The sequence below is a fragment of the Rhinatrema bivittatum genome, chromosome 5 (genome assembly GCF_901001135.1).
Source record: "Rhinatrema bivittatum chromosome 5, aRhiBiv1.1, whole genome shotgun sequence".
Taxonomy (NCBI): domain Eukaryota; kingdom Metazoa; phylum Chordata; class Amphibia; order Gymnophiona; family Rhinatrematidae; genus Rhinatrema; species Rhinatrema bivittatum.
The window spans coordinates 366,417,499-366,442,875 of NC_042619.1; the positions used below are offsets into that span (position 1 = coordinate 366,417,499).

The 25,377-nt window shown below is 42.9% G+C and overlaps 1 protein-coding gene across 1 annotated transcript in view; it reads left to right on the forward strand.

Moving 5' to 3' along the window:
• The window catches only part of VWA3B (von Willebrand factor A domain containing 3B), a 632,585-nt gene extending 609,988 nt beyond the window's left edge, over positions 1–22,597 (forward strand). The window contains exons 34-36 of the mRNA XM_029603312.1: positions 2,675–2,840; positions 21,779–22,013; positions 22,528–22,597. Coding sequence (XP_029459172.1) covers positions 2,675–2,840; positions 21,779–22,013; positions 22,528–22,597 — 471 coding nt within the window. The remainder of the gene's footprint in view (positions 1–2,674; positions 2,841–21,778; positions 22,014–22,527) is intronic.
• Positions 22,598–25,377: the final 2,780 nt, after the last annotated feature.

A 25,377-nucleotide genomic window follows, 5' to 3' on the forward strand; every position in this document is an offset into this window, starting at 1 on the left:
AAAACCCAAGGAAAAACTAACGAAAAATGGGAATTCCTTGTAAGTCCCACTAGGGAGTAATCTATAACAAAGTTTGCAACTATGAAGGACATATTAATATGTTAATGGAATTTTTTGTCATAATGCAGTCTGTGTCACCTTTGCTGGAAGAAGCTGAGATATTTTTTTTAAAAAAGAAATGAAATTGCTATTACTTTTTGGCAGAGTTCATTTTTATTCTGATAGTGTTTTAATGCTCTGTTGTACAAGGCCTGCAACACACATGCTTCAAAGTACAGTTTATGACACTCAAAATATACTCATTGGAGGAAAGAACAAAAAAGGGGAATAAGATAGAAACATTCAAATATTTGACAGGCTTCAATAAAATATGGGAAGATGCCAATAGAAAGGAAATCAAAGTTCAAGGGGTCATGATCTGAAGTTGCAGGAAGGAAAGTTGCTCAGAGGAAACTTGAGAAATGCCTTCACTAGCCTATCAGCTGAGGTTGTGGCCACCAAAACTGACAATTTGAGTACACGGGACAAATAAAGAGGAAAGTGCTAGGACAGGGTTAGAAAGTGGCACACATCCCATCCTCCACTCTCACAAAAGCAGATGCAGGGAGAAAGGTGATAAGGAGAAAATCAGGCATGGATGAAGGAAACCTAAGTTAGCAGTGCTGCAAGTCTTGGGCTGGCCAGTGAAAAAAACCAGAAGACTACAGCTCCCCAGAAAGTAACTGCTCGATGCCAGCAGTACCATCCAGAAAGCCTACAGAGACATAAGCTGCTGGCTATTCTGTGTTTCTGTGATGTTAGGGCAACAGCCTCACTAGTCTGGGTAGATTATGACGAAGCCTGTTGGTAACACAAAGGGGGTGGGAGGGCCTAGGTGTTGGATTGGGTATGGGAACATATATGCTTATCTACCCAGGATTTTGGAGATCCAAAGGAGAAGATAATAAGTAGAAGTCTTAGTGAAAACACAGGCAATCATAACATAAATGGAGTATGGGGAGCATGGGGAAGAATTACTTCCCAAAAGTAAGTCCAAGACCCTATTGGAGGGCCAGCTGTATCGTTAAGGCATGCAGGCTAGAGACTGAGCCTGCATACACTCCACTCCAAGATCTCACCCCCTCCTTATTTCCATATAGGAGGCAGGGCCTGGGAGTGGAGTTTGCACTGGCTCAGTCTCTAGCCCATATGCCTTAACAATGAGCTACGGCAGCTGTTGTAATCAGGCCTGATGTACAAAGAAAAGGTCTGCAGGGCAGGAGAGATTGAGGGGGTAGTATTGATTTTAGAATAGGTACGGGAGGAAAAAATTGAGCAAAGGGCAAATTGATCTGGCAAGTTATGCATTCCTGGTGTCTACTGGATCAGTCTGAAAGGTCGACAGTAGCCAGGTTTGTCTACCAGTCATAGAAATGACAGTAGGATGTTTTCAGTTTGTATAACATCAAAGCTCAAGGGACAAAAGTTAGGTTTACAAAATATAATAAAATCTAACTTAGATAATGAGTGAAATCCTACAAGTGGTCAGGCTTCTATGGCTGGGAGCTGGGATATTTAGCAATGTAGACCAGAAAATAACTGGGCAGACTAATTGAGCTAATTGATCTTTATATGCCACAATCTACTATGTTTTTGTGTCCTCCACTTAGCCACTAGATTGTACTAGAATGTGGTTTATATCTTAAGATAGAGAACCAGCAGTGAAGGTTTCACTAAAAGTTCAGGTGTCCTAAAGTGTGTTTCCATCTGTTAAGATGAGGATTATTCTAGCAAAGAAGGTTCAGAGGAAGTTTGGAGTGAATGTAAGTGAGAGTGAGTGTGAGTGTGTGTGTGTGTGTGTATTTAGTGAGTGATAGGGTGGTTCTTCCCCCAAAGGGGAATGTATAATTGGGGAGTATAAAAACTGCCTCCCATGAGACACAGGAGGGGTTTAGAGAAGCTTGGAAAGTTGTTGAAGGAATTTTGTTGAAGAATCTTGAAGATGAAAGACCTGAATAATTGTTCTGGGAAATAGAGAGGAATAGCAAAGGGCTGTGGCCTGGTCTGGGTTTTCAGTTTTTGAAACCAATAGAAGTAAAGGGAAAACTTCAATTGGGAAGATAGATAATCAGAATTTTCTATCCATCAGATGAGAGATTGTTCTTGGACAGCTCCATGAGGTGTGAGTAGTTAGATAAATTGCTGAAGTGAAAAAACTTACAGTGCATAAGAACAGTGTATTGTGAAAGTGAGTGGGAAGATTTTTGGAGAGCAGAGGTATTTTTTCTCTTGATTGTGGGGTTGCTTGGAGTATGTTTTGAACCTGCTTTTCTGTGGACTTTTTGTACTAGCTGAAACCTGGATATTTTTTCAAGTTAATTCTATTTCTGTTTGGAGCACCAACTCTTGTGTGGATTGTGTATTTTTTTAAGGTAACATCTGCCCAGGTTGGCCCTCAGATCCTGCCCCCATTCCATATAACCCAGAGACTTTATTCTCCCACCCTGCTTGAGCAGACCCAGTGCTCGCCTGGGCTGGGAAGGTGACCCCACAGCCAAGGGGGGGAGGGTAGGGTTACAGTCGTCTGACGTACTTTCACAATCCTGCTTACATTAGACTTAACAATGTCAATGTGTTTTCTGTCTCTCTTTGAGTTGGACACATAATTAATCCTTGTTTTTTTATATTTCAATAGGTTAGATACTATGATACAGTTGAAGCTTTGGTTCCCAGGGAGCTGGGCTACTTGATACCCATGAAGAAGTTTGAGCAAGAAGCAAACTACATTTTAGAATGTGAAGAAAGATGGATTGGGCAACCAGTAGTTGCACGAGATGATGAAACTGGGATGTTCCAGCTAGGTAACTGCAACATGAAAAATATAGTCTCACTGCCAAGGGAAAGTAAATGTTTATGGATTGTGTAGCATATACATTTGGTTTTATAAGTGGATGGCTGATGACTGTCCTCTAAAATGATGCAGAATATGATTAATACTGAATCACTAGAATACTCCTGGTCCGTTTAAAACAGATTGCTCCAAATATACATTTGCCTGTTTCTTAGCTCAATTGCCTCCGATCCTAGTCTTTCTCAAAGGACCTTTGTATTTTTTGTCCTAAGACCAGAAATCTTTGAGTGGAAGCTAATAGGTTTATTGGCATTGATAATTTAGGAGGTAATTGTATAACTGCCTGCACTGGTGCAAAGTCTGCAGGTACTTTTTACCTGCAGACTTTGCATTAATTTTGGAATCCGCCCAGAATATTTTTGGATGTTTGTGGAACACAAAGTGCTGAAATAAATACAATTTTCAAAGTGAATATATGTGTGTATTTTCCTCTTTCAAATTACAACAGAAAAACTACACATACACATTTATAACTGTTAATTTGTGTAGATACTTTTTCTGAGAGAATAACATGTCCATATTTTTGAAAATTCAGAACACTTCCCACTAATGTAGGTAAAAGTATGTGCATAGAAGCTCTCTCTCTCTCTCTGTACTTTTATTTGCATATGGGGGCAATTTTCTAAAACCCCATTTCTAGGCATAAAGCACTGTTTCACCTGAGGAAAGGCTTTGAAATTACCCTTTTAGAGTCCAAGGGCAGGTTTCATTTGAAGATAGGTTCCATGAACAGAGCACATGACAAGCTACCTGCATCGCCAAACCGTGCCTAGAAGAAGGCCCTACAACTTCCTGGAATGAAATTCCCAAATTGTGCTTAGGCTTGCAAAAGAGGGCAATTGACCAGTTGCTGACCTAGAAGTTTATAAATGCATGATCCAAGAGAAAGAATAAAGAAAAATGCAGTCTACCTTGATCTGTGGGTTCTAAACAAGGAAAAGTTCTGTTAATAGCATAAACTTCAGTTCCTCTTCATCCAATCAGACCACCTCGGGTGATTGGGTTATATACACCATGACCAGCAGATGGTGACAGAAACAAACATGTTTGCTGATGTCCCCATTATATGCATCCGTGCTGACCTCAGCTTGCCAGTATTCTTTGTCTCCAGCAGATGGTACAGGTGCATCCCATGCAGTGGACTGAGGTCTGCTAGACTGAAATGGAATTCTTGTTCAGGCGGCTCTTGAGGTGAAAAACTAGTTCTCCCTCTTTCAGTTGAGCACTGCCCTAGGATAGCTTACAAAAACTAAGTCAGCTCCTGAGGTGCTGAGCAAGGCCTGGGGGGTAGGGGCTTCCAGGCTGGGTTGGGGGTCTTGTCGCTCCTTCCCATTTATTACCCCCTGCCCTGCTGCTTCAGTTGCCCTCCTGCTCTTCTTCTGACTTGGTTTGCCTTGTTCTGTCTGACCATAAAGTTATTACAAAAAAAATAGAAAAAGCAGAGAAAACTAAGCCCCATGGAACTGTGGAGTCACGGGCCATGGCCACCTTACAGCTTCACTGGGACATTTTGAGGGTGAGTTGCTGAAATATTTTGATCTCTCGGACATGACATGCAACAGGAGACCAAGCTAGATGTCATAGTGGCGTTGGCAGAGCTCAGGAAGAAAACCGCACTGTGCTCGGAGCGTGGAACCCGGAATCTGCCTGTGGGGAGAGCAACGAAAAGATGCTGCAATTGTTTGCTGTACAGCAGCAAATTGGCCACTCAGTGGGAATCCACAGGAACAGAGCAAGCACAGCAGCATTATTCCTTCGGGCCTGGGTGGCTCAGTGTGTGGCATTGTGGTTATTTTGCAACCATGTAGAAAAGAAGGGGAGCTGGGTCCTCTTTCCTTCAGCGCTATAGGTTAGATCCTGGGGCTCTTTGTTCTGGCTCCCCATCCGGCTGCTCACCTGGTTGCAGCTGCTACCTCCCCCTGTACTAGATGCCTTGTCTGAAGCCCGGACTTCCTTCTCTTGTAAGTTTTTAAAATGTTCTCAGCAGGCCTTTTCAGCATTGCAGGGTTTGTCTCTGGATGTGCTTCACATCTTCCAAATTCTCTTGGAGCAGGAGCCTTGAGTAGGAAAATGCCCAGAGGGAAGAGTTCCGGGAATCGGCCGGATGCCATCTCTGCTGCACATCTAGAAGAGGGGGAGTATCCCCCAAAGGGGAGGATAGCACTGCTATGGTCCAGCACTTTCATAGAAAAGAACTGGCAGAGTTGATTGCGCCGTCCTTAAGTATGCTGAATATAGTGGAGGACGAAAAGGAGGATACCCAGTTCTTTGGAGGATTCGATTATTATGGCCCGTATTAGAAAGCTCTGCAAGTCCTTTCCATTGCATCAGGCTGTGAAGGATCCTGGTGGACCTGGAGTGGGTTTATTCAGAAGCCAATTTTAAAGGGGCTTCTGAATAATGTTTGGCCAAGTTATATCCCCTGGTTTTACTGAAAAAGGAAAGACTGAAATTTCCAAAAGTGGATACACTGGTCTGTTCAGTGACAAAGTGAACCACTATACCAGTAGAAAGTAAGGCAGCTCTAAAGCATGTGCAAAACGGAAGGACAGAGTCAGTCTAAGAGTAGGCATTTAAGGCTACCAGCATGGCATTGCAGATAGCAGCTTGCACTTTCACTGTGGCACTGGCAAGGCCTCGCTTCCATCTGGCTCAGCGTGCTCAGAAGGAATTAATGGATGAGTCACTTCAGTTGGAACTGGGGGCAGCGTACCTGGCACTTGTCTCTCTTCATCTCGTGCGACTGTCAGGCAGAGGAATAGAGTCCATGCCGGCAGCGAGGAGGCTCCTAGGACTGCACAACTGGTTCGCAGATTCTATTTCTTTTTTTGAAATTGAAAATCTTCACATTAATGGTACAACTCTACAAGATAGACAAATGGGCAAACAGCTCAATGTCAGCTCAACAACTTTTCTTTCCCCCAATACTTACCCCCAACAACCGACATCCCAAATCCTCCCCTTATAGCCCTCTCTCCCAAATGATCACCAGAATTATTCCTTGTATCAATCTCCCCAATATTTCCCTATCATCATTCCAATCACTCCATAGTTACTCAACCCCCCTCCTATCATCAGATTTCCACTTCACAAACTGCTGCCACAGTTTCTCACACTTCCTCTTGATAGCAGTAAGTTTGTTTATGAAATACACCTTATCTAATCTTTGGATGATTCCTTGAAGGGGAAGGAAGTTCAGACTTTCTGCAATGATACGCCATTTCTCCCCTAGCTGCCAAGACCACTTTTTGAGATAAATACAAGACAATATCACTTTCTTCCATGACTGGTATATTCAAAAGAAAGAACAAAGGGTATCTAGGAATTGATTGCCCCCTTATTTTGTTAATCAATCTTATAACTTCGTCCCACATGAGGGTAATTCTTGGTCATTCCCACCACATATGGAAGAAGATTCCCAATAACCCACAATCTCACCAGCACTTAGCGCTCAGAGTAGGGTAAAAGGAATGCAGCTTAACAGAGGTCAGATACCATCGAAATAGTACCTTATAGCTGTTTTCTACAAGCAAAGCAGAAACAGAACTCCTGTTAGTATGCAGAAAACACAAATCCCAAGTGCCCCCCCCCCCCAAATGATTTATTCAAATCCTTTTCCCCACACAGTTGCATGTGCTGGTTTACATTTAAGATCGCCATTTAGTAGTCCATAAATTCTAGATATCCCTCTATTCACTCAGTTTGCCTTATCAGAAAACCCTTCAAACTAGGATTCCCCCTCCTCAAAGCCTCTAACACCTCCTCCTGCTTCATAAAATGATTTACCTGAAGACAGAAATAATGATCTGCCAAGTGAAAGGCCAAAAGCTGTTCTCAACGTCAAAAAATCTAACACCTGTTTACCATCCCACACTTGTTCTAACCTACTGCATCCCTTCTTCCAATTCTTGGAAATGGCAGATATCCACCCTGGATTAAATTGTTTGTTATAGAAGAGAGATGTTCTATGAAAGTAATCCTTGTCCCCCTCCAAGCATACCTTCCACCTACCCCAAATTTTTAGTGTTAGCGCTATGATCGATGACATCACTGCAGGTGATATTTTCGCCTTTCCGGGAAGCCAGACTAAAACATTAGGTGGTATGACATTTAGCATAGATTGTTCAAGTTCTATCTACCTTTTTCCTCCTACCCCCTTGTGCCACTCCAATATGATTTTAATTTGAGCTGCAACATAGTACCACAGTAAACAAGGAACTCCCAATCCCCCCCCCCCCCCCCTCCATTTTCAGGCAAATACATACTTTACTGTTTACCCTTGGTGGTCTCCTTTCCCAAATGAAATGGAATAATTAGCATTGCCAAAGAGCAAAGCAAGCTTCATATATGAACATTGGAAGACTTTGAAAAAGATAGCTGAGCCTAGGTAAAATATTCATTTTTATGGTGGCTATTCTACCCAATCAGGACAAATCGCCCCTAGCCCAACTCTGAAGGTTACTCTATTTTCTTCCACAAATAATCATAATTCAAATTTTAAAACCCCTCTAGAGTAGGACCTATTTTTACCCCTAAATATTTCAGTTCTGACTTTGCTATTTTAAAAGAAAGCTTTTTAATGAAACCCTTTCGCTCCTCTGAAAGAGAAACGTTCAACAGTTCCGATTTCTCAGCATTTATTTTATAACCTGAGACCCCACTAAACTTTGCCAACTCTGGCAACAGAGAGGGTAAATTATTCCTCTGGGTTCAGCACTGTAAAGAGCACGTCATCCGCGAACATGGATAGCTTATATTCTTGATCTCCCATTCATATCCCCTGAACCTTGCCTACCCTGCAGATTCTAGCTGCTAATGGCTCTAAGTAAAGCACAAATAATAAGGGGGAAAGTGGGCAGTCCTGTCTCGTGCCCCTCTCTATCTTAAATACCTTTGAAAATCCCTCAAGTGCTGGGGTTAAAGGTTGTTAATCCATCTAGAAAAATTTCTTTCCAATCCCACTTTATCCAGCACCACAAATAAGTACTCCCAATGGACCATATCAAACGCTTTTTCTGCGTCCACTGTTAGCAAAGCCAAGGGGACATTGTTGTACTGGGCCCACTTCATTAAATTTATCACCCTCTGCACATTATCAGAGGCCAGCCTCCCCAATATAAACCCTGTTTGGTCTGGATGGATTAAGATGGATGCAACCCCTCCCAATCTTTTAGCTAAAATTTTTGTCAAAATTTTTAGATATAAATTTATAAGCAAAATAGGTCTATAGGATCCACAGAGCATAGCACCCTTCCCGGCTTTGCCAGCAATATAATCCCTGCTCTGTTAGCATCGTCTGCTTTGTTGCCATCTCTGAGTAAAGCATTGAAAACTGCTGCCAACAAAGCAGCAATCACTGAGCTCATCTTCCTGTAAAAGCCTGCCAAGAATCCATCTATTCCTGGGGACTTGCCTAGTTTCAATTCCATAATCACCTGTTCTACTTCTAATACTGAAATCTCTTTATTCAGGTGATCTCACTGCACATCAGACACTCTCAGGAACTCTATGCCACCTAAAAACACCTCTATACTCTCTGGTTGGATATTCCCATGCTTTGAATATAAGTATTGATAGAATTGCACAAATCATGTCACTATGCCCTTGGAATAAAAAATCATTCCCCCATTTTTATCTTTCATTTTCAGGATTTGATTTTGGGTCTCCCTCATTTTAAGTTTCCTTGCTAGAACCCTACTAACCTTGTTTCCCTCCCTCAAAACATTCTTGCTTTAATTTATCCATTTAAAAAATGATCTGCCCCAATTCTAAATTCTTTAATTCCAATCTTAATGCTTCAGTTTCTGAATCAATATTCTGGTTAACCAATCTCTTATGTTTTAATTCCAATTTACCAATTTTTTGCATGAGTTCCAGTCTCTTCCTTTCCCTCTCTTTTTCAGAAAGGACACCCTTGAAATTAACTTTCCTTGCACTTCTACCTTCAGGCAATCCCACACTATCCCCAGAGCCACATCCCCATTTCCATTTTCCTTAATGTAATCTTGAATCTTCAGATGCAAATTGACCACAGAACTCAGAATCATCTAAGATACTCTCATTGAGTCTCAAGAATTTCTTACCCACTGACCCACCTATACCCTTCAAAGAAATCCATACTGGGGAATGATCTGACCACGTGATTGGATCTATCTCAGCCTCTCCTACTTTATTCACCAGTGTTTTATCTATCAAAAAATAATCTATTCTAGTGATGGGCTTTAGAAAAAAAAAGGTGTAATTTCGTTCTGTAGGGTGCATCAGCTGCCAGATATCTATCGGCCCCCAATCTGACAGAAACTCTTTCAACCTTGCCTTATTAAATGTAGTGGCTCCTGTTTGCCCACCACTATTATCCAGATAGGGTTACCTTGTAAGATTAAAATTTCCCCCAATAATATTTCCCTTTGCCCACTGCTGTAGAGTCTGCGAAAAGCTCTCCAAAAAAGCTCCTTGCACAGTGTTGGGACAACAAAGATTCACCAAAGAAAATATATTCTTATGCATTCTGAATTTTACAATTAAGAATCTTCCTTCCTGATCTCTTATACTTGATAGTACATACACTACCACATTTTTAGAGAATAGAATTCCCACCCCGTTACATTTGTTGGTTAGCTGTCGCCGCAGCAAAAAATTGTTGAAGAAAATGATGTGAGATCATCAGCCTCTCATATTTTTAATTCAGGTGAGTTTCCTAACAAAATAATATATCTACCTTCATGCGGATTGCATCTTTTAAAAGCAACTTCCTCTTAGCACCAATATTCATCCCCTTCACACATTCCAAGATCTTTTGTTCCCCCATCTTGCAAAATAATGTGATACTCTCCAGTACTTCTAGCCCAATTGAACCCAGTGATCATTCCACAACCTCCTGCACTTAATCATCCCATACTCCAGTTCCCTGATGATAAGCTTCTTCCAAACACATCTCCTAACTCTACTCTGCTACCCACCTGTAGCAATCAAGGTATTTTCCCTTCTAATTCCATTCCCTCCTCCTTACCTTCCCAAACTACTCCAACCATTACCTTGAGGAACTTAAGAACATAAGAAATTGCCATACTAGGTCAGACCAAGGGTCCAATCAAGCCCAGCATCCTGTTTCCAACAGTGGCCAATCCAGGCCATAAGAACCTGGCAAGTACCCAAAAACTAAGTCTATTCCATGTTACCATTGCTAATGGCAGTGGCTATTCTCTAAGTGAACTTAATAGCAGATAATGGACTTCTCCTCCAAGAACTTATCCAATCCTTTTTTAAACACCGCTATACTAACTGCACTAACTATATCCTCTGGCAACAAATTCCAGAGTTTAATTGTGCGTTGAGTAAAAAGAACTTTCTCCGATTAGTTTTAAATGTGCCCAATGCTAACTTCATGGAGTGCCCCCTAGTCTTTCTACTATCTGAAAGAGTAAATAACCGATTCACATCTACCCGTTCTAGACCTCTCATAATTTTAAACATCTCTATCATATTCCCCCTCAGCCGTCTCTTCTCCAAGCTGAAAAGTCCTAACCTCTTTAGTCTTTCCTCATAGGGGAGCTGTTCCATTCCCCTTATCATTTTGGTAGCCCTTCTCTGTACCTTCTCCATCGCAATTATATCTTTTTTGAGATGCGGCGACCAGAATTGTACACAGTATTCAAGGTGCGGCCTCACCATGTAGCGATACAGAGGCATTATGACATTTTCCATTTTATTCACCATTCCCTTTCTAATAATTCCCAACATTCTGTTTGCTTTTTTGACTGCCGCAGCACACTGAACCGACGATTTCAATGTGTTATCCACTATGATGCCTAGATATCTTTCTTGGGTTGTAGCACCTAATATGGAACCCAACATTGTGTAATTATAGCATGGGTTATTTTTCCCTTGCACCTTGCACTTATCCACATTAAATTTCATCTGCCATTTGGATGCCCAATTTTCCAGTCTTGCAAGGTCTTCTTGCAATTTATCACAATCTGCTTGTGATTTAACTACTCTGAACAATTTTGTGTCATCTGCAAATTTGATTATCTCACTCGTTGTATTTCTTTCTAGATCATTTATAAATATATTGAAAAGTAAGGTCCCAATACAGATACCTGAGGCACTCCACTGTCCACTCTCTTCCACTGAGAAAATTGTCCATTTAATCCTACTCTCTGTTTCCTGTCTTTTAGCCAGTTTGCAATCCATGAAAGGACATCGCCACCTATCCCATGACTTTTTACTTTTCCTAGAAGCCTCTCATGAGGAACTTTGTCAAATGCCTTCTGAAAATCCAAGTATACTACATCTACCGGTTCACCTTTATCCACGTGTTTATTAACTCCTTCAAAAAGTGAAGCAGATTTGTGAGGCAAGACTTGCCCTGGGTAAAGCCATGCTTACTTTGTTCCATTAAACCATGTCTTTCTATATATTCTGTTATTTTGATGTTTAGAACACTTTCCACTATTTTTCCTAGCACTGAAGTCAGGCTAACCAGTCTGTAGTTTCCCAGATCGCCCCTGGAGCCCTTTTTAAATATTGGGGTTACATTTGCTATCCTCCAGTCTTCAGGTACAATGGATGATTTTAATGATACATTACAAATTTTTACTAATAGGTCTGAAATTTCATTTTTTAGTTCCTTCAGAACTCTGGGGTGTATACCATCCGGTCCAGGTGATTTACTACTCTTCAGTTTGTCAATCAGGCCTACCACATCTTCTAGGTTTACCATGATTTGATTCAGTCCATCTGAATCATTACCCATGAAAACCTTCTCCATTACGGGTACCTCCCCAACATCCTCTTCAGTAAACACCGAAGCAAATCATTTAATTTTTCTGCGATGGCCTTATCTTCTCTAAGTGCCCCTTTAACCCCTCAATCATCTAACGGTCCAACTGACTCCCTCACAGGCTTTCTGCTTCGGATATATTTTAAAAAGTTTTTACTGTGAGTTTTTGCCTCTACAGCCAACTTCTTTTCAAATTCTCTCTTAGCCTGTCTTATCAATGTCTTACATTTAACTTGCCAACATTTATGCTTTATCCTATTTTCTTCTGTTGGATCCTTCTTCCAATTTTTGAATGAAGATCTTTTGGCTAAAATAGCTTCTTTCACCTCCCCTTTTAACCATGCCGGTAATCATTTTGCCTTCTTTCCACCTTTCTTAATGTGTGGAATACATCTGGACTGTGCTTTTAGAATGGTATTTTTTAACAATGACCACGCTGGTCATTGTCATTAGGAATGACAACACTGGATCCCAAAACTGCTACATTTAACTCAACCTCCCACCCCCTTTATGCAACAAAACAAAATACAAAATTACCCGCCCTGAAGTAGAGTAACACTCCATATCATATATGACTACCTCTTGTAAAGAACCCTAAACAAGGCAACATTTAACTTGCAATATAAAGCCACTAGTAGCCCAGTCCATTTTCATCCATCCAAAGTCTTCTTCCTCCAAAGCGTCCTTCAGGTTGCCACCTCTCTTGCAGGGGAAGAGCCTCCTGAATGCCTCCACAAGCGTTTTCTACCACACTGGACCCGCTGCCATCTAGAACTGTTCTCTCTGTTCAGTAAAGGGAATGGATGAACCAGCTCTGCCATCCACTTTTTTCACCAAACCTGCCGCCTGCAAAATCTTTTCAGCCTCCTCCACAGCCTTAATTTGAGAGGTTACCCCATGTATAGTAAATTGTAGGCTGAAAGGCAGAGAAAAAAAGCCCACAGGAAGTCCTGAAAACAGGGCCTAATATAATGGCTCAGGAGCTTCAGTTTACTTCCTAGTCAGAGCCATTGGATGCAGGATGGTGCCAGGAGCCATGTCAGAGGGGCCTGAGGTCAGGGGGCACTGCTGGAGAGGCAAGGGGCATTATAATCATCTTCTCTGCTTGAAGGCAGTGGTTCTGCTGCCCAAGGCCCAGTGGAGACAAGGATGTTATTCAATTTACTTTGTGATGCCCCCCAGAAGGATGGAGTCTTCTGTCCTATCCTGGATCTGAAACAAAGCCACTACCTGCAGCACAGTGCCAAGAGCTATGTCAGAGAATCCTGAGTTCAGGGGGCACCAATGGAGAGGTAAAGGGGATTTCAGATGTCCCTCAGAGCAACTCCTGCACCTGGGTACCAACTGCAAGGCAGGTTTACGGTGTGAGGAGCAAGGCCTGCCACCGATTCAGAGTCCAGCTGGAGCAGAAAGCCCCTGGAGCGAAGTGCCTGGATCAGAGTCTGCCTGGAGTGGAGTCATGGCAGGAACTGGCTCTGCATGGTATTGCAAAGAGGTGTCAGAAAAAGCTGGCTCAGACTGGAACAGAGTCGTGATATGAACTAGCTCAGCTTGGCGTCGCAGAGGCATGCAGGAAAAGCTAGTTACAAACGTTTTTGAATGACCAAAATATCATAAGAACATAAGAACATGCCACACTGGGTCAGACCAGGGGTCCATCAAGCCCAGCACCCTGTGTCCAACAGTGGCCAATCCAGGCCATAAGAACCTGGCAAGTACCCAAAAACTAAGTCTATTCCATGTAACCATTGCTAATGGCAGTGGCTATTCTCTAAGTGAACTTAATAGCAGGTAATGGACTTCTCCTCCAAGAACTTATCCAATCCTTTTTTAAACACAGCTATACTAACTGCACGAACCACATTCTCTGGCAACAAATTCCAGAGTTTAATTGTGCGTTGAGTAAAAAAGAACTTTCTCCGATTAGTTTTAAATGTGCCCTATGCTAACTTCATGGAGCCTCTTGCTAATTTCATGAAGTGCCCCCTAGTCCTTGTATTATCCAAAAGAGTGAATAACCGATTCACATTTACCCATTCAAGTCCTTTCATGATTTTGTAGACCTTTATCATAGCCCGCCTCCATCGTCTCTTCTCCAAAATGAACAGCCCTAACCTCTTTAGCCTTTCCTCATAGGGGAGCCATTCCATCCCCTTTATCATTTTGGTCGCCCTTCTCTGTACCTTCTCCAGTGCAACTATATCTTTTTTGAGATGCAGCGACCAGAACTGAACAGAGTATATAAATAAAGAAATTAAAAAAAAAAAAAAGAACTGCAGAGTATTCAAGGAGCAGTCTCACCATGGAGTTATTATGATATCTCCACCATTTTATTCGCCATTCCCTTCCTAATAATTCCTAACATTCTGTTTGCTTTTTTGACCACCACAGCACACTCAGCCGACTAGTTCAATGTATTATCCACTATGACATTTAGATCTCTTTCCTGGGTGGTAACTCCTAATATAGAACCTAACTGTGTAATCACAAAAAGGGTTATTTTTCCCAATATGCATCACCTTGCACTTGTCCACATGAAATTTCATCTGCTGTTTAGACGCTCAATCATCCAGTCTCACAAGGTCCTCCTGCAATTTATCACAAACTGTTGAGATTTAACTACTCTGCATAAGTTTGTGTCATCTGCAAATTTAAGCACCTCACTCATAGTGCACCTTTCCAGATCATTTATAAATATATTAAAAAGCACCGGTCCTAGTACAGATCCCTGAGGCACTCCACTGTTTACATTTTTCCACAGTGAAAACAGACCATTTAATCCTACTCTCTGTTTCCTGTCATTTAACCAGTTTGCAATCCACAAAAGGATATTGCCTCCTCTCCCATGACTTTTTAGTTTTCTTAGAAGCCTCTCGTGAGGGACTGTGTCGAATGCCTTCTGAAAATTCAACCTTTGTCCACATGATTATTTACCCCTTCATAAAAATGTAAATTTGTAAGGCAAGACTTCCCTTGGGTAAATCCATGCTGGCAGTGTCCCATTAAACCATGTCTATCTTAATGTTCTGTGATTTTATTCTTTATAACAGTTTCCACGATTTTTCCCAGCACTGAAGTCAGACTCATCCGTCTATAGTTTCCCAGATTTCCCCTGGAGCCCTTTTTAAATATTGGGGTTACATTGGTCACCCTGGTGTGTATACTATCTGGTCCAGGTGATTTACTGCTCTTCAGTTTGTCAATCTGGCCTCCTACATCTTCCAGGTTCACTCTGATTTAGTTCAGTTCATCCCAATTAGCACCCTTGAAAAACATCTCCTGAATGGGTATCTCCCTAACATCCTCTTCAGTAAACACCAAAGCAAAGAATTTGCTTAGTCTTTGCAGTGGCCTTATCTTTCCGAAGTGCCCTTTTAACCTCTTGATCAACTAACGGTCCAACCGACTCTCTCATAGGCTTTGTGCTTTAGATATATTTTTTAAAGTTTTTATTATGAGTTTTTGCCTCTACGGCCAACTTATTTTCAAATTCTCTCTTAGCCTGTCTTATCAATGTCTTACATTTATCTTGCCAATGCTTTTGCTTTATCCTATTTGTTGTATATCTGCTAAGGAGTTAGCAATCTGTTGAGATCTGCTAGGGAGTTAGCAATCTGATGTAAATCTGTTAAGAAAGCTGGACGTTAGATGGGAGGAGCAATCTGAATGAATGGCTCCTAAGAAGGAGGAGTCAGCTATCTTGTAGTGTCTCAGATTCTGTTATATTCCGCTATGCTGGGAGTTAGCAATCTGTTAGGGTTCCCTGTGAGGACTTAGCAATCTGTTATGAATCTGAGATAGTAGTGGTGAATCCCTGGGCCGGAGGCAGATGACCACGTCCCCAGGAGGATATCCCAAGAGGGACCACTGGCTAGGCTTGAGTATGGAGACAGACACGAATTAGTTCTTTTATTAAACAGGTTTTGGAAACCCCAGAGGTGGCAGTAGTGACCTGATATGCCTGCAGGGCTGTAGTCCCTCAGGCACTGGAACTGCAATCCAGGATGGCTGAGCTGTTTAGAAACTGTAGAAAGTGACTAGGTAGAGTAGACAAGGATCATGAACAGAACTAGATGACAAAACTCACATAAGGTTTCAAGGAAGCTCAGGAGCTGGAAAGGTTTAGGCCCTCGAGGAGCAAGTACCTGGTTCCAGGGAAAGCTCTGAGAGAGCGATGGTAACTCACAGTTGTTTGTAGCAGCGATAGCTTCCAGGCAGTAGAGAATCTTCAGAGTGTCCAGGAACATGGGCCCTCGAGGAGTGAGTACCGGTTCCTATCTGTAATCTGAAAGTAAAGAAAAGAGCGAGGCCCCCGAGGAGCGGGTACCTCTGGTAAGTCCAAGGAGGCAGAGTAGCTTGGGAGAAAAGCTGAAGCAATCCCCTTGCTAACTCAGTTACATAGTGAATTAGAGACCTTTAAATATTGGAAGCGGATGACGTCATCTCAGGGGGACACCCCTGAGGTTCGCGCCTTTGCTGGTACTTCAATCAGAGAAGATCTTTTGGCTAAAATAGCCTCTTTCACCTCACTTTTTAACCATGCTGGCAATCGTTTGGTCTTCCTTCTTCCTTTCTTAATACGTGGAATACATCTGGACTGTGCATCTAAGATGGTACTTTTAAGCAGTGTCTAAGCCTGTTGCACACTCTTTACCTTTGTAGCTGCACCTTTTCTTTTTTTAACTATTTTCCTCATTTTGTCAAAGTTTCACTTTTGAACGTTTTGTGCTAAAGCCATGGATTTACTTACTGTCCCCCTTCCAGTCATTAATTCAAATTTGATCTTATTATGATCACTATTGCCAAGCGGCCCCACCACCATTACGTCTCTCTCCAGATCCTGGTCTCCACTAAGAATTAGATCTAAAATTGCTCCCTCTCATGGTTCCTGAACCAATTGTTCCATAAAACTGTCATTTATTCTATCCAGGAACTTTATCGCTCTAGTATATCTTGATGCTACATTTACCCAGTCAATATTGGGGTAATTGAAACCTCCCATTATTACTGCACTCCCATTAATAGCTTCCCTAATATCTCTTAGCATTTCACTATCCATCTCATCATTTTGGCCAGGTGGACAGTAGTATACTCCTATCACTGTACCCTTCCCCAACATACAAGGGATTTCTACCCATAAAAATGTGATTGTGCATTTAGTTTCTTGCAGGATCTTTATCCTATTGGACTTTATGCCATCTTGGACATAAAGTGCTACCCCTCAACCAAGTTGCTCCTCTCTATCATTGTGATATAATTTGAACCCCGGTATAGCACTTTCCCATTGGTTATCCTCTTTCCACCATGTCTCTGAAATGCCAATTAAGTCTATATCATCATTCACTGCTATACACTCTAACTCTCTCATCTTACTTCTTAGACTTCTAGCATAATGGTAGTAACTGTTTCATCCTGCTGCAGAGACATGGCAGGAGCTGGAGCCAGCAATGGCACTGCAGGCTTATTGGTGGCTGGACAGAAGCTGTTGGAGACCCTGTGGATGAAGTCTTTGATTCTGCGGGCACCGCAGCCTATAGCAAGGTCTCTGGTGCTGCTGTGAAAGAAGCAGCCTGGAGCAAAGAGAAAAGCTAGATGGCGAAGTGTCTTTGAATCTGGCGAAGTGTCTTTGAATCTGTTGAAAACACGTCCAAAGGTAGTCTTTGAATCTGCTAAGGGCACAGGCTGGAACAGAGGCTTAGATTCTGCAAGAGAAGCTGTTTGAAACAAGGTCTTGGAAGCTGTTGTGGGTATAGGCTAGAACAGAGGCTTAGAGGCTGCTGGAGAAGCTGTCTGTAGTGTGATCCCTGGAGTTGCTGTGAGCACTGTGATGGAGTCTTGGATGCTGTGGGTACAAGCTTAGACTGAGTTTTGGAAGTGTGGGAGCAGCCTGGACCAGAGTCTTGGAAAGTGCTGTGGGAGCAGCCTGGACCGGAGTGTTTGGAAGTGCCGGGCCTGAGTTAGCCAGAAGTAACGTGTGACTTCCTTTTAGGAGACAGATGCAGGTTTTGGAATTTGGATACCAGGGCCTCCAGAGGAGCAGATGCTTCTGTAGCAGAGCTTGAAGCAGGAACTGGTCTGGAATATGGCAGTGGATTCAGTTTGGCCGATACAAGGACAGGGTCTGACATGATATTAAGATCAGGACTTGGAACATCTTTTGCAGACTGAAACAAAGGCACCAAAGTAGGAACTCCAGCATGGAAGCAGGACTGGAGCCTAGCAAGAAGTGGACACTGCACACAAAGGGCCTGATTTTCAAATGCATTTACATGCTTAAAAATGGGTTTTACACGGTAAATGTACTTTACCTGTGTAAGTGGGATTTTGAAAATTGCTACAATATATGCCATTGAATTATCCATAGGATTTACCCACATCAGTGCACTTTACATGGATAAATAAATGGCTTTTGAAAATTGCTACAATAGTAGTTACATTTACAGGTTTAACTCTTTTTGAAAATTACCCCCAAATCTCAGGGGAACTCTTGCCGTCCAACACCCAGCAAATCCATATTCCAGGGAATATGCTAGGCAACAGGTTGTAAAATAATGAGAAGCAGGGACTTTCAGGAGTCCAGTACTGTTTTCTAAGTATTGCTGCTAAAGTTGGGACATCGGCGCCAGGCCCTGAAAGAATTCAGGCGAGAGCACCTCAATAGAGCTCACGATATCAACAATCTGTCATTCTTCAGGGAGGTGAGCCTTTGGGCCACTGCCAGACTGGGGCAGCCTGGTTTGTGCAAGCATGGACCAGCTTCTGACAGATGGCAGCTGAGGTGCTGCAGGCTGCAGTCATGGCAACCAGAGACTAGGCAGAGACAAGGAGTGGGCCACAGTTGGGGCTGGCAGAGTTCAGACAGACATGAAGGCAGTCTATGGTCGGGGCTATCAAAACTCAAGCAGAGACAAAAGCAGCCTATGGTCAGGGCTGGCAGAGTTCAGGCAGAGCAACGTCGAAGGTCAGGCCGAATCAGCAATGAGAGGACAATCCAAAGGCAAGGACAAGCAGGGCAGGCAGGAGCAGAGCAGAGTAGGTAGAGACAGGACCAGAGCAGAGGCAGGAACTGGAAAACAGGCAATAAGACCAGCAGGGACAGGAGACTAAGATATCTGGAAGGTTGTTGCTAAGGCACTGCCTGACTTCCCTGAACTCCCTTATATCCAGGGAGAGTAGTGATGTCATGAGCCGGCACCCACAGGAAGCCCTGAATGCAGGGCCTAATATAATGGCTCAGGAGCTGCAGTTTACTTCCTAGTCAGGGCCACTGGATGCGGCATGGTTCCAGGAGCTATGTCGGAGGGGCCTGAGGTCAGGGGGCACTGCTGGAGAGGCAAGGGGGCGTTACAATTATCTTCACTGCTTGAAGGCAATGGTTCTGCTGCCCACGGTCCAGTGGAGACGGGGAGTTATTCATTTTACTTTGTGGTGCCCCCCAGAAGGATGGGGCATTCTGTCCCATTCTGGATCTAAAACAGGTCAACGAGTTTCTGCAGGTGTCTCATTTCAGGATGGAAAGCTTAAGGTCGGACATTCTGGCAGTGAGACAAGGGGAATTTTTTTTTTTTATCTCCTTTGACCTCTCAGAAGCATATTTGCACCTCCCATTAAGGAGGGAACAGAAGGAATTCCTTCATTTTGCAGTTCTAGGGGAACTTTTCCAATTTCAGTCTTTTCCCTTCGGGTTAGCCACTGCTCTCAGAAGCTTTTCATAGGCAATGGTAATGGCGGCGGCAGCGCTGTGGCAGGAAGGCATTTTGGTTCATTCTTACCTGCATGATTGGCTGATAAGAGCAAGTTCAGAACAGGGAAGTGCAGTAGCCACCTATAGGGTAGTCCAGCTTTTGCAATAGCCGAGTTGGATTATCAACCTTTCCATGAGCAGTTTGATCCCATCTCAAACCCTGGAATATCTAAGGGTCCTATTTGACACAAGGACAGGCAGAAGGTTTCTGAAAGAACAAGGATTCGGAAACTGCATTAACAGGTTTGTTCGTCGTTGTCTACCCAGAGGCAGTTGGTGTGGTGTAATCTTCAACTCCTCTGCTCTACGGCGGCAACAGCATTGGACTTGCTTCCTGATAGAAACAAGTAAACAGATCCTTCTTGGAAGGAAGGAGAGTGAACACAAGTTTAGTATAAGTTTTTATTCACGAACTTGCAAGTACGGGTGTCTCACAAAGTAGGCACACACCCACGGGCTCAAGCAGAACATTTTATACACTTTTACTTGCTTATGCAAGCCCCCTTTTCCCCCTCCCTTTTCTCTTGTGCATGTGCAAATTCCCTTGCCCAATAAGATACTGTTCATGATGCCTTTGTCTACCTGCAGTTTCTAAGTTTCGGTTTTCTATGCAAAAGTCCTTGCTAAAGCCAGGTGTGGGGAGGGATGTGGGGAGGGGGTACAGCCTTAGCTCTGCTTGCCTCCTTCCAAATGCTAAAGGAGCAACATTCCTCTCTCTCTCTAACAATCCCTTATTTACATGCTTCCTCCCCTGTCTGTACTATATCTGCTACTCTCAGCAGATTGTGGTTTCTAATTTGTTCTTATGCATTATTGTTGCCAAGTAAGGAAGCGTGTGGGGGGGGCTTGCTGGGTTTCTCTTGTAGTTTGCTTGCATGCAGCTAAGCCAGTTTCTAACAATTTGCAGTTTCTCTGATTAACTTTACTTTATAAACAGTAAAATAAAATGCAAAATAAAAAGGGTAAAGGGGTACAGTTCTATCCCAGTCTTAACCACTGAAATAGCAACATTAGTAAGCCTTTGCTCACAGTTCCCAGGGACATCATTGCTAGCCCCTCTCATTGGAACTCAATGCCCCCTGACCTACGACTTGAGCTCAGCACTCAGAAATTTAAAAAAAAAATGAAAGACATCAAGCTAGGTTGAGAGAACATTGCACAAATCTCACTTTGGGTGAGTTTCCTCACTCCAAAAGTCATCAAATCTTCACAAGAGACCGCTGTTCTGTTCATACATCTCACTTTGAATGTCAAAGTGGCCCCTAACCCCTACACTAATACCTAAATCTCACCTCGAGTGACTAGGTGGGCCTCCCATAGAGATATAAATATGTATCTAGTGTGAGGGCATTATGGCTAGTCTCTCTCTCTCTCTCTCCTGCCAACACTCAATATCTGGTCCTTAGTGCATTGGGAAAGTAAAGGGGGTCATGAGAATGTCACTCCCACCCATGCACTTTTAGTGGGAGTATATTTGTTGTGGTCACAGCTCCTGTGTTTGAAAATCTCCTTCATCTCCCAAGTCATGCTTGTATTGCTCCTGCTACATTCATGTTTTACAATACATGCCTAGGGTTTTGTTAAGGTTCAGTACAACTGCACCAGGATTTTGTTAGACTTATGATGGAACTGACTAAGTATTTGTTTATTTAGAAGATTTCTTATCCGCCCTCCCATGGTGTACATTAAAACATGTAATAAGTTAAAAATAAGGTTCAGTACAGTTATAGCCAAAAACAAATAATGGAGGATGCGGGGATTGGATTAGTGATGTCGGCTGTCAAGGTTATAGGCCTTTTGAATCAAATACGTCTTATGTGCTTTTCTGGAAAATGTTTGCATCTGAAATTGTCCATTTATCTGTAGGGCATGAGTTCCAAAGTAAAGGGTTTTATCCAGATAAAAAAGTAAAAGTTTTTAAAAAATTTGAAAGCATATTTCTCATAAGGAATAAAATTAAACAAACCCCCAAAAAGGAAACCTTAGATATAACAGGATTATCAGAAAAAAGTTTTTTTTGTACTGCTGGTGTAAAGCTGATTATCATCTTGATTTTAAGGAAAGAGATATGTGTTTACCACAGTCTCTTTTGAGATGGCACTGAACACAGGTACATTGTATCCAAAAATCTCTCAAGGCAGACAGAAGTTTTAGCAGTAGCTTTGGAAAGGACCACATTTTGGTGCAAAGACTATTTAAGAAGCCTGTAAGAATAAGTAAAGGTCCTGGAACCAGGCAAATGTCTAAAATAAGTAGAGGACTACACTTTTAGTTTATTAAGAGAAACTTATATCTTGAGTATTTTTTCTTCATCATTAACCTAGATGATTTCTGACTGGAATGTCAAATTTGTTTTCCACAGCCAAAGTGATGGAGAGAGTTGGTGATGGAAAACAGTATGTGATTCGTTGGGCAGATGATCAAATGGCTGTACAGAACGCTTCTGGGATCTTTGGGAAATACAGCCCATCTCACGTTCTGTATGTTGGGGACCATGTATTAGCACTAGCATATCCATCCTCACTGACATTCCTGCCTGGTGTTATTGTGGGATATAGTGGGACTCACCTTGTAGTAAGATTCTGCAATGGAGAAAGGTCAGTATCTTGTATTGGTATATGTAGTCCATTATTTTTGGCCTCTTACTTCTGACTGATTTAAGAAGCATCATTAAATTATCCTCTCGATATACCCGTGACAACTGAAATTCAGTAGGATGGGATTTAATAAGTTAATAAGAAAACATCCCTTAATTATGAGCTTGACAAGGACCAACAGTTGGTAAGAGCATTTATTTTTCACTGGAACACTCTCTTGCAGTTGTTAGGCGTGAAGACGTTTGGTGTTGTGCTTATATGGTATTCAACCCATGCCCATGCTTTATTCTTCCCTTGTAATCCAGATAATGGAGACCTCACTGCCACAAGCATGACTATAGATAGGAAAATTCATTAAGATAAGAGTTTGGAAAGCTGAGCTAACCCAGTTTATAAAAGATATCAATTCAGTTAGTAAACTTAAGTATCATTCAAGCAACATTTTTCCATACCATTCCTACCTATGGATACCATTTTACTTGTATAACGCCATCTTCTTCTTTGAATGCCTTAGTGGCCGTCGCAGCAGCAGCTATGATCTTCAAACTCATCCAGCAAGTGGGGTCTTGAACAACCATTTTTAGTCATTCATGTTAGCCATATTGGCTTGTAAACTACATCATGTAGCAAGTTTCTACTTCTATTTACGTTTCTACCCTACTTTTTCCATCCCTAAAAATTGTCTAAAGCAGTCTACAATAGACTAGAAAACACAGGGGTCCCTATTCAGCGGCATTTGTGAGTTATCCAGCTAAATGCAGTCCTGAATATTTTGGGCACTTTTATTTATTGGTATTGGTTATTCTGCTTTTTACTATAAATGGCCTCAAAGCAAATTACAATACATATAAAATAGGTTACAATAATATTAAATCAAGAAACAATATTGGTTGAGTTTCTATATATTTAAAGACAGATATTATCTGTGTTACGTTTGGTGGCTTGCGGGACTGCCCCACAAACTGCCACACTCACTCTGATGCCGCTGGCACCACTTTGTGGCCTGCTTGCTGTCCAACATCCTTTGATGACATCAATGGCTAACCATTATTTAAGGCTCCTTCTGTGAAGCAGCAGACACCTCAGCAATGGGTCTCCTGTCTTGCCTCGTGCCTTCAGTGCATGTTGTCTGCATTCCTGCCTTGTTCCTGAGTCCCTGCCTTGGTCCAGACTTGCCTCACTCCTAATCTGCTCCCCTTATCTTGACCTCCCAGTACTGACCTCTGCCTTGGACCTTGACCATTTCTTGCTTGCTGCCTGGATCTGACCTTAGCTTTGGTCCAAACTTCGCCTTGTCTGCTGCATGCTTTTACCTTTGGCCTGTCTCTGGTATCTCCTGTCTGCTGCTTGGCCTGCCTCCAGTATCCCCTGTCCACCACCAGCCCTGATACTGGTCTTTTCTGGGACTCTCATCTGCCAGACCACTTTTGGGCTCCACCTAAGCCCTGCCACTTGCCAGAACCCAAGGGTTTAACCTGCGGAAGTGGCAGCTGGTATAAATGAAGCGCACGTCTGTCCTGCTGTAGGGCACATCTACCAACTGTCAGCATAGGTCTAGTGGGTTCTCCCACTAGGCTGCGCAAACCATGCCACAGCACTAAGCTCACTGATACCGTGCTTATTACAGGTTTGATGAGCTTGGCTGACTCATCCCAGGCTTCCGCCATCTCTAGCTTTAGTTGACGCAGCAACAGGATCAGCTGAACACTGTAGCGAGCCTCCTTTAAGGTTTGGCTTCACATCCAGAGGTACAACTTCCTCCTGCATCCACTCCAGCACACCCTGTGCAGTCTGCCTCCGCTGTGATTCACCTACTGCCACTTCCATGCTATGATGGTAAACCTAAGAAGTGCAGAGCCTTCTTAAATCAATGCCTGATGCAATTTGAGCTATAGGCAGCTCTCTTCCCCTCCAATAGGGTCAAGGTCACATATATTCTGTCTCTGCTAGGGGGCTCTACCCTGGCCTGGGCTTCTTCCATTTGGAAAAGAGATGACCCACTCCTGGAAGATCTGGATCACTTTCTGCAAGAGTTTCAACTCAACTTTGAAGAGTCTGTCTATATGATTCATCAGCAACTGAGTTGCTCTAGATGTGACAAGGCTCCAGGTCAGTTAGTGATTTCGCAGTTCATTTTTGCATGCTGGCAGCAGAGCTCCAATGGGGCAAAGACAGTTTAACCGCCATATTCAGACAAGGCCTGTCTGAACGCATCAAAAATGAGTTGGCTGGTTGGAACCTGCCAGTTACTTTGGAGGGACTAAACAGCTTGGCAATTTGCCTGGACCTTTGTTTTCAAGAATGGGCATGTGAGAGGGATATGTCCTAACACTGCATCCACTTGGCTCCTAGCTTCCAGCACCCCATGTCCACCACCATAGCTCGTAGCACCTATACAGGTAGACTGCTTCAAGCTATCATGTAAAGAGAAGCAGAGGTGGAGGTGTCTCAACCTCCACTTATACTGTGCCACCCAAGAGCACTTTGTAGCTCAGTGCCCGGCTAAGCCAGGAAACTCCAGGACCTAGGGCTTATAGAAGCCACCCTAGGTCAACTGTGCTCCTCTCACCAAATTCTGGTACTAGTCCATCATTCAACTGAGAATACGTTGGTCGATGCCCAAGCCTTTCTGCACATGGGTGCTGGAGTAATTTTATCAGCAAGGCCCAATGGAGACTCCCCTCATGATATCCTCAGTTATGGGACCCCCCTGCCTGGCTGCATCATAAAGGCTACCATCCTGCTCTTGATGCAGACCAGCCTGCTCCATCAAGATCAAATCATCTTTTATTTGCTACCCAAGGCTGTCAATGATGTCATCTTGGGCCTACCCTGGCTCATGTAGCATCAGCCTAGTATTGATTGGGAAAACCTGCAGATCATTAAATTGAGAAACGTCTGCCAAGAACAGTGCCTGTCAAAGGTCCAGCTAGTTGTCTCTATTGCTCAATTGGCCACCCCAGAACTCCCTTGTCTGTCCCTACAATATGCCACCTACACAGATGTCTTCAATAAGCAATAGGCTGAAACCCTTCCCCCACATCACTCCTATGATTGTCCCTTTGATCTGCTTCTGGGGAAAATGCCCCCCTCCCCCCATGGGTAGAGTTTACCCACTCTCCATCCAGAAACCAAAGCAATGACAAAATCTATTCAGGAAAACCTAGAAAAGGGGTTTATTTGTCATTAGTCTTCCCCTGCTGGAGCTGGATTCTACTTTGTTGGAAAGAAGGATGGATCACTTTGCCTTTGCAGTGACTACAGAGCACTCAATGCCATCACCAAGCAGAACTGGCACCTTTGCTGCTTATCACATAACTCTTCGACCACCTCAGAGGAACCCAGATATTCACCAAGTTTGATC